The 13,140-nt window shown below is 42.1% G+C and overlaps 3 protein-coding genes across 4 annotated transcripts; 1 reads left to right on the top strand and 2 right to left on the bottom strand.

Annotated features, from left to right (window-relative positions):
• Positions 1 to 2,665: 2,665 nt before the first annotated feature.
• LOC6579007 (ras-related protein Rab-3) lies at positions 2,666 to 10,936 on the bottom strand. Of its 2 annotated transcripts, none has more exons than XM_002004868.4 (5): positions 10,101 to 10,936; positions 4,829 to 5,062; positions 3,207 to 3,325; positions 2,963 to 3,134; positions 2,666 to 2,884 (listed from the first exon to the last, which is right to left on the bottom strand). In XM_002004868.4, the coding sequence occupies exons 2-5, from the start codon at positions 5,051 to 5,053 to the stop codon at positions 2,738 to 2,740; spliced, it is 663 nt and encodes a 220-aa protein (XP_002004904.1). In that variant the 5' UTR covers positions 5,054 to 5,062; positions 10,101 to 10,936; the 3' UTR covers positions 2,666 to 2,737. The 2 variants fall into 2 exon arrangements, with proteins under 2 accessions (XP_002004904.1, XP_015018902.1); XM_015163416.3 differs by lacking the exon at positions 10,101 to 10,936 and adding an exon at positions 7,451 to 7,515.
• On the top strand, positions 5,144 to 7,282 carry LOC6579006. The gene has a single exon (XM_002004867.4). It carries the CDS (start codon positions 5,442 to 5,444, stop codon positions 7,074 to 7,076), a length of 1,635 nt encoding a protein of 544 aa, XP_002004903.2. The 5' UTR covers positions 5,144 to 5,441; the 3' UTR covers positions 7,077 to 7,282.
• Positions 10,937 to 11,319: 383 nt separating the features above from the next.
• LOC6579005 (D-aspartate oxidase) lies at positions 11,320 to 12,974 on the bottom strand. Its single transcript, XM_002004866.4, has 4 exons — positions 12,437 to 12,974; positions 12,249 to 12,372; positions 12,005 to 12,150; positions 11,320 to 11,950 (listed from the first exon to the last, which is right to left on the bottom strand). Exons 1-4 carry the CDS (start codon positions 12,622 to 12,624, stop codon positions 11,401 to 11,403), a joined length of 1,008 nt encoding a protein of 335 aa, XP_002004902.1. The 5' UTR covers positions 12,625 to 12,974; the 3' UTR covers positions 11,320 to 11,400.
• Between the last annotated feature and the right edge of the window lie 166 nt (positions 12,975 to 13,140).

Here is a 13,140-nt window from a genome sequence, read left to right as displayed (position 1 = left end):
CATGTGGTATGTATGTATGTGTTTGTATATGCACGAAATATGCTCATAAGTATGCATCAGTACATATACATATATATATGTATATATATTTAAAAACCATTCTTGTATTCAGTTATTTTTCTTCTTGTATACATTTTCTAATGGGGCATTTCATGTTTATATCTCATTTAAATACTATTATTATTATTATTATTATTATTATTATTATTATTATTATGTTTTAATAGTTGAACAAATAATTGTTGATTATGACGAAATCATTATGCAATTCTTCTTCTTCTTCTTCTGTTTTGAGTATACTCGGCTATAATTTAATATTTTGTTCTTTTTTTTTGGATTAGAAATGACAACAATGTAGCGCAAGTTTTTTCTTTTCTTTAATTTTATGAAATTTTTAACAATATTTTGTATTTACGTTTTTGTTTTTGTCAGTTTTGTTTGGGCTATAAGCATACATTCACAATATTCGCATAGGGTATACATACATACATATATAGAGAGAGAGATAATGCCATTTATCAGTTATCTGATTATAGTACACAAAAAAAAACAAACAAACGAACAAACAGTTCAAATCGGATAACGAGGCTGCTGCTACTGCTGCAAAGGCATTCACAATTCTCGTTACACCGAAACAAATACTTTAACATGTATCTGAAAGATACTTTGGTTCAACATGTATCTGAAAGATACTCTTGCTCTGCATCTCGTTGTGCAACCGTATTGTAAATATTCTTTGAGGTGTTGGCGGAGTAGGAGGAGGAGGGGGTATTTATAATACAGCGATATGCCTTTTAATTAATTTCTCAATTGAAACTCTGCAAATTACGAGCAATTTCATATAATTGTTTTTAGTTTTTGTTTTGTTTTTGTTTTTTGTTTTTCTTTTTTTTTTCATTTTCAGCATTACGTTTTAGCTATACAAAATTGTTTTTCATTTTTTACATGCATGTATATATTCTATATGTATATATATTTAATAATATTTATATCTCAAAGTCAGCTGGCATTCACAAAAAAATTGATCGATTCTCGTTTAGTAGAAATTCAAATTATTTAAGCCGAAGAAATTGTTTATTTCGTGTGCATATCAAAAATTGAAGTTCAGTTAAGTTTAGTTTAATTTGTAATTCATTTAAATTAAATGCACCAATATCTGTGTCTGTGTGTGTGTGTGTGTGTGTGCTTGCTTGTTTTGTTGCACTGTGCAGTCAACGCACGGTGGGTTACAATTCGTTAATTGTCAATTGAAAAATGCTGAAAATATTGATAGCAAAAAATAAATCAGAAAAAGTTTTTTTTTTGTGCGTTGAGAAAGTAAAGGCAGTCTCTCGGTTAACGCTAGATCTGACAGAATATATATATATACAATATATAAACAAATATATATGTATATAGTCCACATATAGATCCAGTTAAAATCACGCTCGAACTGGTCTACACAAATCAATTCTCTTTGAAATGAAAATTTTGAGCAAGTAAAACAAAAGTGAAATTTTGGATGCCGTTTCATTTAGAGTTTTTCTTTTTTTTGGTTTAGTTTTCTCATATGGTATATGTATATTTATATATGTATAATATTTCATTTCATTTATAATACGCAACACATTAAAATTGTTTAATTTCACTACATAAATACATACATACATAATAATAATTATAATAATGAACTTCATCATCGACTATAGCCTTGCCGTTAATGCATATACAACGCGTACAGTTGTGTATATGTGTGTGTGTGTGTGTGAGAGAGAGAGTGAGTGTGTGTGTGTGTCGCTGTGAAAACTAGTTCGCTCATAATGAATATATAGTATATATATGTATATGTGTGTGTTTGCATTTAATGTTTAATTTCACCAATCCGCTAGCTTTGTGCGTTTATGCTGCTAAATTTTTATCTCATTTCTCTGCAATTTTCTTTCAATTTTCATTTATTGACTGATTTTTCCAAGTTGCCAGCGTATGTACATAGAAAATTCTCAAATGAAACACTCGAAAGGTGTTTGCTTAGCTAACAAAATAAAGGAGAGATCGTCTAAATACTGCTGAGTTCGAGCTTTATGTTTTTAGAGTACAGCGAAAAGGAAATGGGAAAAGTCGTGGAAAATATATTTATTTTTTATATTTATAAATATATATATATATAGCACAAAATTGTGCATATTTAATTAGTGCCCAATTCTATGCCACTTAGACATGAGTTATTGTTATCGTTAACATTATCATTATCGGTATCGGTATCGGTATCGGTATCGGTATCGTTTATCGATTGTATTCTTTACACACAACACATTGACAAATTAGCAACATTTCTCAGTAAGCACATTGAAAGTATGTAAACATATTATTTCTCGTTTATTTTGGTTCCTCCTTGAAACTAACCTCTCGTTAACATCCTCAACAAACATGCTGGAAACACTGATATAATTCGAATACATGCAAATCAATGGTATATATATATAAGTTGGTATATACATATATATATAAATATGGGTATTACTTCTGTTTTTTTCCTCTATAAGTTTTTGCATCTCATTTGCTGCGCTCCCCAAATTTTTTGTTCAAATTGTAACTGTACTGCGTGTATGTGTGTATCTGTGTGTGTGTGTGTGTGTGTGTGTGTGTGTGTGTGTGTGTGTGTGTGTGTGTGTGTGGGTGTCTATGTGTGTGTAGGCTAGTTAGTTTCTTCTTTTCTTTTGTTTTCTTTTGTCTATAACATTCGACTAATTGTCTCCGTTTAACAATTACAATTGGCATTGGGCGTGCCCTGCGGCTGATCCGTCAAGCGCTGTCCCTTCTGGTTGCCGCCGACTAACGTTGGATCTGCATCTAAGCTCTCGGACATCTTGTCGCATATAATATCCACCAGACGCTCGAAGACAGCCTGTCGTACATTGAATCGGTATTAGTATGCACATATATATATATATATGTATATATCAGATATTGTATTCGCACTTACCTTAACATTCACATTCTCCTTGGCCGATGTCTCAAAGAACTCAACGCCCAGCTGATCGGCCAATTGACGTCCGCGCTCGAAGCTTATGACGCGCTGGTCCTCCATGTCGCATTTGTTGCCCACCAATATGACCTGAGCGTTGTCCCACGAGTACGTCTTGATTTGTGTCACCCTAAAAAGCAGTATCAGCATATCAAATCATTAAGCACATACATACGCACAGCAGTGTATGCCAGCTACGTACCAGTCCTGCACAGAGTTGAAGCTGTCCTCATTGGTGACATCATACATCAGAATGAAACCCATGGCGCCGCGGTAGTAGGCTGTGGTTATGGTGCGGTAACGCTCCTGCCCAGCCGTATCCTGTTGCCCACAAGGACACACGCACACACACACACACACACACACACAGGCAGAGACATGGACACAGACAGGAAAGCAAACGTTATGGTCAGTGAGGTAAGGTCTGAGTGTTACATTTACATGTCATGTGCATAAAACGCAAACGCAAACGCAATTAGTGCTGCCCACACACACACACACACCTTTATGTATGTATGTATGAATGCCCATAGCTGTGGTCGTGTGGGAACACTTCGCCGTGCGCTCACCTGTAAAACTTGTTGCCCTTGCAACGAGCCAGTCGCTCAATGACACTGATGCCAAAATAGACACAGCTCTCGGCAATCAATAGAGCTGACTCTCTCTCTCTCTCTCTCCCTCTCTCGCTCTCTCTTTGTCTGCCTCTCTCTCTCTCTCTCTCTCTGTCTCTCGACCTCCCTCTTGTTCTTCCTATCTTTATCTGTGTTAATTGTGAGCCAACTTGTCACATTAGTAACTGTGCCACATTTACTTTTGTTCGGCCCACAAAAGTATGCTACACTTATTTATATATTGACTATTTCAATTGGAAGCCCATTTTGATTTTCAAATAATTCAGGGTATAGGTTAAAGAGGATGTCTGTGGAACGATTTCCAATTAGCAATTAGCAAAATAATTGCGGTAGCTGAATGACTGAATAATTGAATAGCTGAATAGCTGAATAACTGAATAGCTTGAATAGCTGAATAGCTATGTATATGTGTGTGTGTATGAGTGGGCGCTTTTCGCTTTTCATTGTATACGATTCAGTTGAGATATCTTTGCGCCTTTTGAGTGCCTTTCATCTAGCTAAGAGCTACGCTAACTAATTGGACTGCGTGCTTAAACATTTATAGAATTTGCCTTTTGATACCTGCTGAACAGTTGATAATTAGATTTCTAATGTCGTGAAACTAAGGTCAATTAATAATTATGGCTAAGCTTTATTGGGCGTGAAAAGAGGCGAGGGAAGTTTAGTTTTTAGAGTAAGTTAAGTTAGGAGTAATTCTTGCCATAAACGAAGTTTCCTTGCCTAGCTAAGGTAAGTGGGTTTGTCTTAGAAAAGAGTTCAGGCTCAAATGGATAATATACTAAGTCGAACTTGACCTTAAGCGATAACTTCCTAGTTGAACCTCCTGACAATTTAGTCAAATCTGATACTTCCATTCCAGCTACCTGAGCCATGATAATATAAGTATAAGTAAAGAGAATAAAACCCATATTTAAATAGGACTTTATAACATAAGAGTTCAATATGAGAGATCTGACTGTGACTCGACTGTAATACGACCTCGATTCCTTTTACGTCTACCCATAATATATCAAGGAACCAGAATATACGATAGTCGTAACAGAGCTGGCTGAAGACAAAGATTAGCTCAAAAAACTGATCGACTCAGGCATGGATGCCATCAGAACAAATTCGAACTGAATGAGCTACACCAATTGCGTTTGCTTTTAACAAAAAAATAAGTTGATGAGGCTTCGAATCCTGCTGGACTTACCCAAATCTGCAGCTTGACGCGCTTGTCGTGGCGGAAAACGGTCTTCACCTTGAAGTCGATGCCCACGGTGGAGACAAAGGCCGATGTGAAGCTATCGTCCGCGTAGCGAAAGAGGAAACTTGTCTTGCCCACACTGGAGTTGCCGATGATGAGGAGCTTGAACATGTAGTCGAAATTCTGATCGGCTGCATCCTTCTGCCACTTGGGATCCCCGCCGCCGGCCATAATTATGTGCTGTAAGAGATTCAGATATGTTGAGTTAGATCAGCTTAGCCTGGATTTTGTTCCAGCAAAACTTTCATGTCGAGAGAAATCATTATTCGCAGCGACAGTTTAACACTAGCATCAATTGCTCGACTTCGGCTCAAATATATATATATATATACATATATACATATATATATATATGTCTATATATGTATGTACATATACATATATATTTATATATATATATAGCAAAAATTCCATTCTCTATTCAAAATCAGTCTCAATTTAAATTAAATTTCTGAGCACCGCCCATTGGTGTTTCGCTTCTTGTTTTTGCTCGTTTTTTATCGTTTTGAATTTCTCTTTGTGTACATCATTCGGACATTCGGACTCGGAGACCAGGACCATGTTCGATACCACGCTGGGCATGCTGGTCAGTTGGCTGGCACAGGGCGTTTGCCTGCTGCTCAGCCAGGCCTGGCAGCATCCGCTGATAGCCACCGGCGTCTGTCTGCTGCTCAGCTTCTTCAACCAGGCGGACGAACAGCTGCGCAAGGAACTGGGCGACGAGCTGCGCGAACGTTTCCAGGGCTTCAGTAGACTCTATCCCTTTTCGTATCTGTGGCGCAATGGCGTCAAGGGCGTGGCCGGCAGCTTTGACTATACCATAATGCACGGCCCGCACACCTGGACCCAGTCGGTGATCAATCAGAGTCCCGTCAACATTGACGAGCAGGTGGTGCAGCGTCTGGCCATACGCGAGCTGCTCAACTGGAATCACTACGACGAGCTGCCGGCCAGCATTGTGCTGGAGAACACCGGACAGACGCTGCTGCTGCGCGCCCAGTTTCGCAGCAATGTGCCGACCATCAGTGGAGCCGATCTGCTGGCCAGCTACACCTTTGTGGAGCTCTGCTTCCACTGGGGCTGGTCGAACAGCGAGGGCTCCGAGCACACGCTCAATCATCGCAAGTTTCCGCTCGAGATGCAGGTGCTCCATCGCACCGGGGCCTCGGTGCGTCGCAACAGCACGAGCAGCTACGATCTCCTGATGATCGCCTACGTCTTCGAATTGTCCGCCCACAATCCGTTTCTGGATCCACTCATGCAGAACCTGAAGCTGGTGCAGCAGCCCGGCAAGCGTGTGCACGTCGCGCCCTTTCCACTCTCCTATCTGATCTACCCGTTTCGCACGGGCTTCTACAGCTACGGCGGTTCGCTGACCCGGCCACCGTGCTACCAGGGCACGGAGTGGTTCATCTTTCCCGAGTCGCTGGCCATCAGCGACTTTCAGCTGCGTCACTTTCGCCAGCTGCTCAGCGCTGACGGCGTCACGCCCATTTCGCGCAACTCACGCCCCGTGCAGCAGCTGGGCAACCGGATCATCAATCTGAACTACTTCTGTCCATACGACGCCACTCAGCTGGCGCGCATGCGCATCGAGGTGCTGCAGCAGCAGCAGCAGGAGCTGGACGAGGAACAGGTGCAGTCACAGTCACAGCAGGATCAACAGAAGCTGCTGCAGCAGCAACAGCCGCAGATGCATCAGCCGCAGCAGGCGGCCAAGGTGCACGAGATTAAGGCCACTGTGATTCCCAACTCGGATGATGAGGGGCAGCTGATCGAGACGCTGGACACCACCACCACCATAACCACCAGCTCCAGTGCCAGCATCTGCACCACTGTGCTCAAGCGCGACAAAGCGGCCAAGGCGCAGCAGCCGGAGCAGCAGCAGCAGCAGCAGCAGGCATCGTTGCAATCGTGCTGTCCCAATTCCATCATCTTCTTCAGCACCAACAACAAGGGCAACAGCAACTCCAAAAACAACAACGGTGTGACCTTCAGGAACCTGGAGAAAACTGGCAGCGAGGGCGACAACAGCCTGATCAACAAGTGCCACGGCCACTATCAACTGGAGCAGGCCGAGGATCTGATGCTGACTGTGCCCAGCGCAGTGCCCATGTGCGGCATGGGCGATGGCCTGGGCGTGGGCGTGACAGTTGGTGGCGGCACAGTACCGAGGGTACAGCTGATCGAATAGATCGCCGACACGTGGCCAAGTGTTGGTTTCCTTAATTAACTTTTTTTTTTTTTTTGTAACTCATTTGTATGTGAATGTTTTGACCTTGTTCAATCAGCCAGAGGAACAGCAGGTGGACTGCCCCCTTCACACAGAATATTGTAAAGTAATTGAATTTTCTGTGCGTGCATTAAACAAAATGCGTTTGCATATTCAAAAAGCATAAACAAAAGCCGCATCAACTTATTGGCCTTGGCGTGTGCAAAAAGCCACCTGGAGCGCCGATTAGGTTAGGGATTAGGTGCTGCCAAGGTCCTGGGCGACGAGCTGGCATCGCCCAAGTATAATTTGTGGCTGAAAGGCAGTAAAATAGTGTATGAACGACTTTGGCATACCACGCGCTTTACATGCCATATTATTTGATAATGCTCGGCCATTTCACTTTCCTTCTTCGTTCACTTGTCAATTGTAAGAGGTGGACTGCCTGCGATAGGCCACGGTACTTGCGAATATCGATAGTATCGAAAGCTTTCAATTGCAATGTCAATGGGAGTGATCAACATTTTGACGATTTATGGCGATAGCACGCACGAGTTGTGCTGTTAAATTTATTAATCAATAACCTTGACATACATATTTTAAAAGGAGAGAAGACAAGCTACATCAAATGTCATTTATTTCCCTTTTGTGTTGGTAAAACAATAATTTGATGGACTCTTACAAACTATTGATACTCAAGAACAATTTATAACAGTGCGCGTGTTATCATACGAATTGGACATTTTTTTTCTGCAAGTGCTCCTGCAAAATGTCAGCTCCTATGGAATTTACAGTAATGGACGACTTCCAAGACGTAAGTTGAAACCAATTTTTGTAAAATACAAAGCTCACTGCTCAACAAAAATAGACAGGCTTAAAGGATTTGCGCAGTTGATTCTGCGAATGGCAAGCCCTACAGCAACTTGCAGAATATGTCTCTAAATAGAAAGAGAAGAGAGCGCGAGAGAGAGAGAGAGAAAGTTGGTCTTTATGTAGCTGCCGCCTGTCAATTCCTTATGAAATTCGCCCTCTGGAAATATGAATATTAGCTGTTCTTTAATATGAGTGTCACGTCATGATGAAATTTCAAAGAGCGCCTCGACTGACAACAAGGCAACAATCAGCTCGAGCCTGGCCTTGAACAACTTTTAGCCTTGTCTTCAGGGGAAGAGAAATGGGAGAGTAGCAAAGAGCCGAGCTGCTTTGGCTATTTCAACATTGAGCTAAGAGTGACTTTTTTTTTCCTTTGCTATTCACACAACATTGTGTCGATAATTTGTTTGTACGAGAGCAACTGCATACAACATTTTGCCCCCCACACACACACAGACACACGCTCGTGGTTTAAATCAAAAGTTCTTTCCGTCACCGTCAAGGCCCCTGGCAAAAGACACAGCTCCATCTAGCGGTGAGTGGCGGCGCTGGCAGCGGGGTCGGCGGCTGTTGAGAGGCTCTTGAGGCGCATCACGAAGACAGGCATAAACGTGTACGGACATGCACAAGCAGGCAACGACAAGCAGCGACAGTCATGTTCAAGTAAATAAGTGCAGGCTGTTATCAGAGCGTGCTGCGTGCTTTTTATCTGCCTCGCCAAGCTCGTTCGCTTGGTAATTATCGATTTTTTTACACAACACAGGGTTGACTGTTACTCGTCGTCGTTGTTGTTGTTGTTGTTGTAGACTTTGTTGTTGTTGATGTTCTTTCATGTTTCAAATTTGTAAGCAGCTCCCCGTGAAACAACAATTAAGCAGCTGTTGCCAATTGCCAGCATAACCTGTGGGCCTGTTGTTTAATTATTGATAACAAATTGCGGCATCGCATATCGCAAAGCAAATGCCAAATGCCAGATACATTTATTCTCTATGTAGTCCGTGTGAGTGTGTGCGTGGGCTTCGGGTGGGTAGGTGTGTCTGTATTGGTGCGTGTTTTGTTCAATTATGCACAGCAGTTGTAAATTTCTCAATCAAAATGTTGGCTATTTCAAAGTTTTCGGCTATTTAGACAAGAAAACACTGGTAAGCGTGAGTGTGTATTGGTTGAGTAGGGCCTAAACCTTCCATGCGGCCAATAAGTGCCCATAAAGCGCGCTAATTGGACATAAATTCTTTTTGATGCTTTGAGAGGCTTTTTTTAAATTAGAAAATATATCGATAATGCTTCGATAACATTTAATGTTAACCACTTTGCCGTTTAATATTTAAAAGGTTTGTGAGGGAGCAGCAGTTAACATTTTTAATAATTTAAAGAGGCTATAAAATATGTATATGGATACATACTCATACATATATACATTAGTATGTAAATATTGTATATATGTATATAGTATTTATATACAATCCTGCGCTTAAAAACGTACTTAAAAATACCAAAAGCTAGCTGGACACTTGTGTGTATTTCTTTAAAGCCTTGCTGAGTGCACAGCAAACTTAATAATCTTCGCCATTTGAGACTGCTCAATCAATCAATTTAAAAAGTTCAGATGGTCTCAGTGTGCGCTTGTAATCCATCATTATGTGAAATGATATCACTGCGAGAGTTGTCTATGGGTAAAAGAGTTTCAATTTGACGTCATCTGAAGGACACGAAATATAGGTACAGAAATACATACATATAGGAAGTATGGAAGTTTTAACAGATTAAATTTTTAGTTAACCTTCAGCTATTGTTGTTATTATTGTGTGTGTGCAACCAGGTGGCAGCCATCAGCCACAACAATGCAATCAAATCATTTACTGCGTGCATTTGGCATTGACAACATTCGCCGTCCAACTGGCCAAACAAACAAACAAACAAACGGAGAAGAACTAAATAAAAGCTGATATCAAAACACGGCGAGTTCTCGGTCTGCCTCTGCCCCATATTGTTGTTGACATGTCCAGCATGCACCAGCATGGGAGTGCGTATGTGTGTGTGTGTGTATGTATGCATATACAAATTTATATGTACATAAGTAATGAGTGCCATGCGGCGTATACTTATTGTTACGGGCAATGCAAATGCACTTACTGTGACTTAGTCTTGAGGTTCTTGCGGTTATTCTTTCCTCTCTCTGTCTCCCTCTATCTTTGTTGTTGCAGCTGCTGCTGGCTATATGTGTATGAGTGTGAGGATGTTTGTATGTGTATGTGTGTGTGTGTGGGAGAGGACTCGTATTGCGCCGGATGCCTGCGGATCCTGGGGTAATTCCTTAAGTGCTGCGACTGTTCCTTCTGACCAACTGCTGCCGCTACTGCTACTGCTGCTGCTGCTGCTGCTGTTGTTGTTGTTGTTGTTTTTTGTTGACGTATGCGTGTGCTTGTGTGTGCGTGGGTGTAAGCGCTTTTCTGTTATTTTTCACACATATACACAAATCGATATTGCGACTGCGAGTTTGCTTTTTCGCTCTAATTTCTGCTTTTTCTTTTGTAATTTTTTTGTCGTTTTTTTTTTTTTTTTTTTTTTTTGTTAGTGGTATTGGCTTTGGGGTTTGTGGCGTGCAGCACGGGTAAAATTTAGCCTTGGCACTGGTCTCGAGTTACCACTGCCTGCTGCCTGCTGTTAGAAATTTTTGCGCTTTTTTGTTTACGACTGCGATTATTCAATCAATTATTCAGCGTTTTACGCGCGTTCGTCTCGCCCGATACAAGTGAATTATTCATTTAGTTGCAGGCGTCAGGTAAAGTGTTTCTTCTATTCTTTTTTTTTTTTCTCAACTGATTTTCACCTTTTTTTCCTGTGTGCTTCGTTAGAATTTGCTGTCGCTCTGTTGTACACGTCGTTACAGGACCACGAATGAGGCAGAAATTTTCCTGCAGCTACGCATGTGTCTCTGTTTGAGTGTGTGTGTGTGTGTGTGTATGTGTGTGTGCGGCGAATTGACTAGCGCGGCGAATATAAGCGTTTTGTATACGTTCTCATCATTTGAACTGTTTCAATCGTCCAGCTGCTGTTTCTTTCTGCTCCAGTGGTGAAAATCGATGCCTGACGGGTTAGTTGTGTGGGCGAGCGAAAGCTTTCGAGCTTTCCATTCATGCGGCGCAATTGCGCACTGCGCGGTGAACAGCAAACATTGCCCAACACTGAACGTAGATATCGATAGCCCCAGTAGTGCGCGCGAAATTTGAACCTTTGTTTACTTTAGCTTAATCTTATCGCAAAAATTGTAATTGATTTATGTCTTCATGGCCAGCTCGTATTTTGATTATTTTATAACGCCAAATGCAATCAAAATTCGCGTTTATGCCGGTTAAAGTTTGGAGAAAAATCGTATTGCACATATAAACATTTTAATAATTATTAACAAATCAACAATACAATAAAAATCCCTCTACAGTTTGCTATTGCCAGCAAGCACATCACGCACCACCTTCACCGCATATTTGGCAGTGCCCGGCGCGGTGGTCACGCCATAGCCGCCGTGTCCATAATTGTGCACCACCTTCAGGCGACGGCCCTGAGCATTTGTCAGCAGCTCCGGCTCCACACGCACCACCGAGCGGTGCGGACGTAGGCCAACACATTCGCGTACAATTTCCGCCTTCTTCAAGCTGGGCAGCAGATCATAGCAACGCTCCTTGATGGCCATGCTGTCGTACTTGCACCACTCGGTGTTGTAGCTGTCGTACTGCCGGCAACCACCCAATGTGACAGTCTCGAAGCCGGGCAGCACATACGTATCGAAATCCCCATAGAAAGCCGTCTTAATCCAGGGCGCGCGCACCTTCAGCACCTGTCCGCGAATCGGCACCAAATGCGGATCATTGCACAGCTCCTTGGCGCCCATGCCGGTGCAGTTGAGCAGCACATCAATGTCCTGGGGCACGTCGAACAGGCTGCTCACATGCTGACGCAATACTCGGCCGCCCTTTGACAGGAATCTAAACGAGAATAATATGTAATCAAGGCTAACTATAGATTGAAATCAAATTTACTTCTGGGTGGCATAGGGCAAGAAGAGACGACTCTCCGTTAGGCAGGTGGTGAAGAAAGAGCCATACTTCCAGCCGCCCTGGCACAGCTTCAGCTCCTCCTCTGTGGCGCGTCGATAAACGGGCAGCAGTTGCTCTATAAAGTGATTCTAGATAATCACACAGTAAACATCATTAGTGGCAATCAAATTATGTGATAAGAATAATTGATTAGGGCGCTGGACAGCCCGTGCAGCCGTAGACCTACCCGCACAATGGAAGGTGTGGTGCGTGAGTATATGTAGCCGGACAGTTGACAGACGCCAGCTATAGCTGATTCTGAGGAGCGACGCAGGTCATCCCAGTAGTTGAATGCATCCCGCATCCATTGCCTGCAATCAAAGAGTATTCGTTTATATATGAAGTCAATTGATTTGACCTTGCTCTGTCCCTTACTGTGTAATCTCCTGGGTGGGGCCCATGAAGCTGGTGCCCGGCCGAAAGATGCCCGCTGCCACATAGCTGACTGTGTCCTCATTGAAGCGATCCGCTATGATCGACACCTGTGCCGTGGGGAACTGCTGCTGCAGCTCCAAGGCGCTGGTTAGACCAATAATTCCACTTCCCAATACGCCAAAATGCATTGTTGTCAAGTTCTCGTTGATATGGCCGAAAGTAATGCAAGCCACCTACTGAGCAGCTCAGCAACTGGTGCGCGTGTATTTAAATGTAATTCATAGATGCTTTATCAGTGAGTCCAATAAAAGGCAAACCCCTGATAGCAGTTAGATTACAGCTATGCACATTCTTGTAGCCACCACTGTACGCCGAAAGAGTTTGCATTTATCGTCATTAACATAAGATGCAATCATGTTAACTATAAGAGCTCGTGCAGGCTTCATTTATGTTATTTGAAGTCTAGTTTCCCTACATTTGCAACTAATTCAGTAATTCATTTATTTTTTGGAGTTACATTGAGCGTTTTCGCTTGATTGTATTATTATCAGCTGATTGCAAGTACTGAATCTACATGAGTACTTTTGTTATGCTAGAATATACTAAAATACCGATAAATACCAAAAACTATAACGGCGGGGTTTTCGATATGTTCAGTTGCAATACATTCGAATTACGAATAAGTGGTGGGAGAATTAAATATA

This window comes from Drosophila mojavensis, unplaced genomic scaffold (genome assembly GCF_018153725.1).
Source record: "Drosophila mojavensis isolate 15081-1352.22 unplaced genomic scaffold, ASM1815372v1 contig_80, whole genome shotgun sequence".
NCBI lineage: Eukaryota > Metazoa > Arthropoda > Insecta > Diptera > Drosophilidae > Drosophila > Drosophila mojavensis.
The sequence above is the reverse complement of the archived record's forward strand: the minus strand, read 5'-3'. Positions and strand labels throughout refer to the sequence as shown.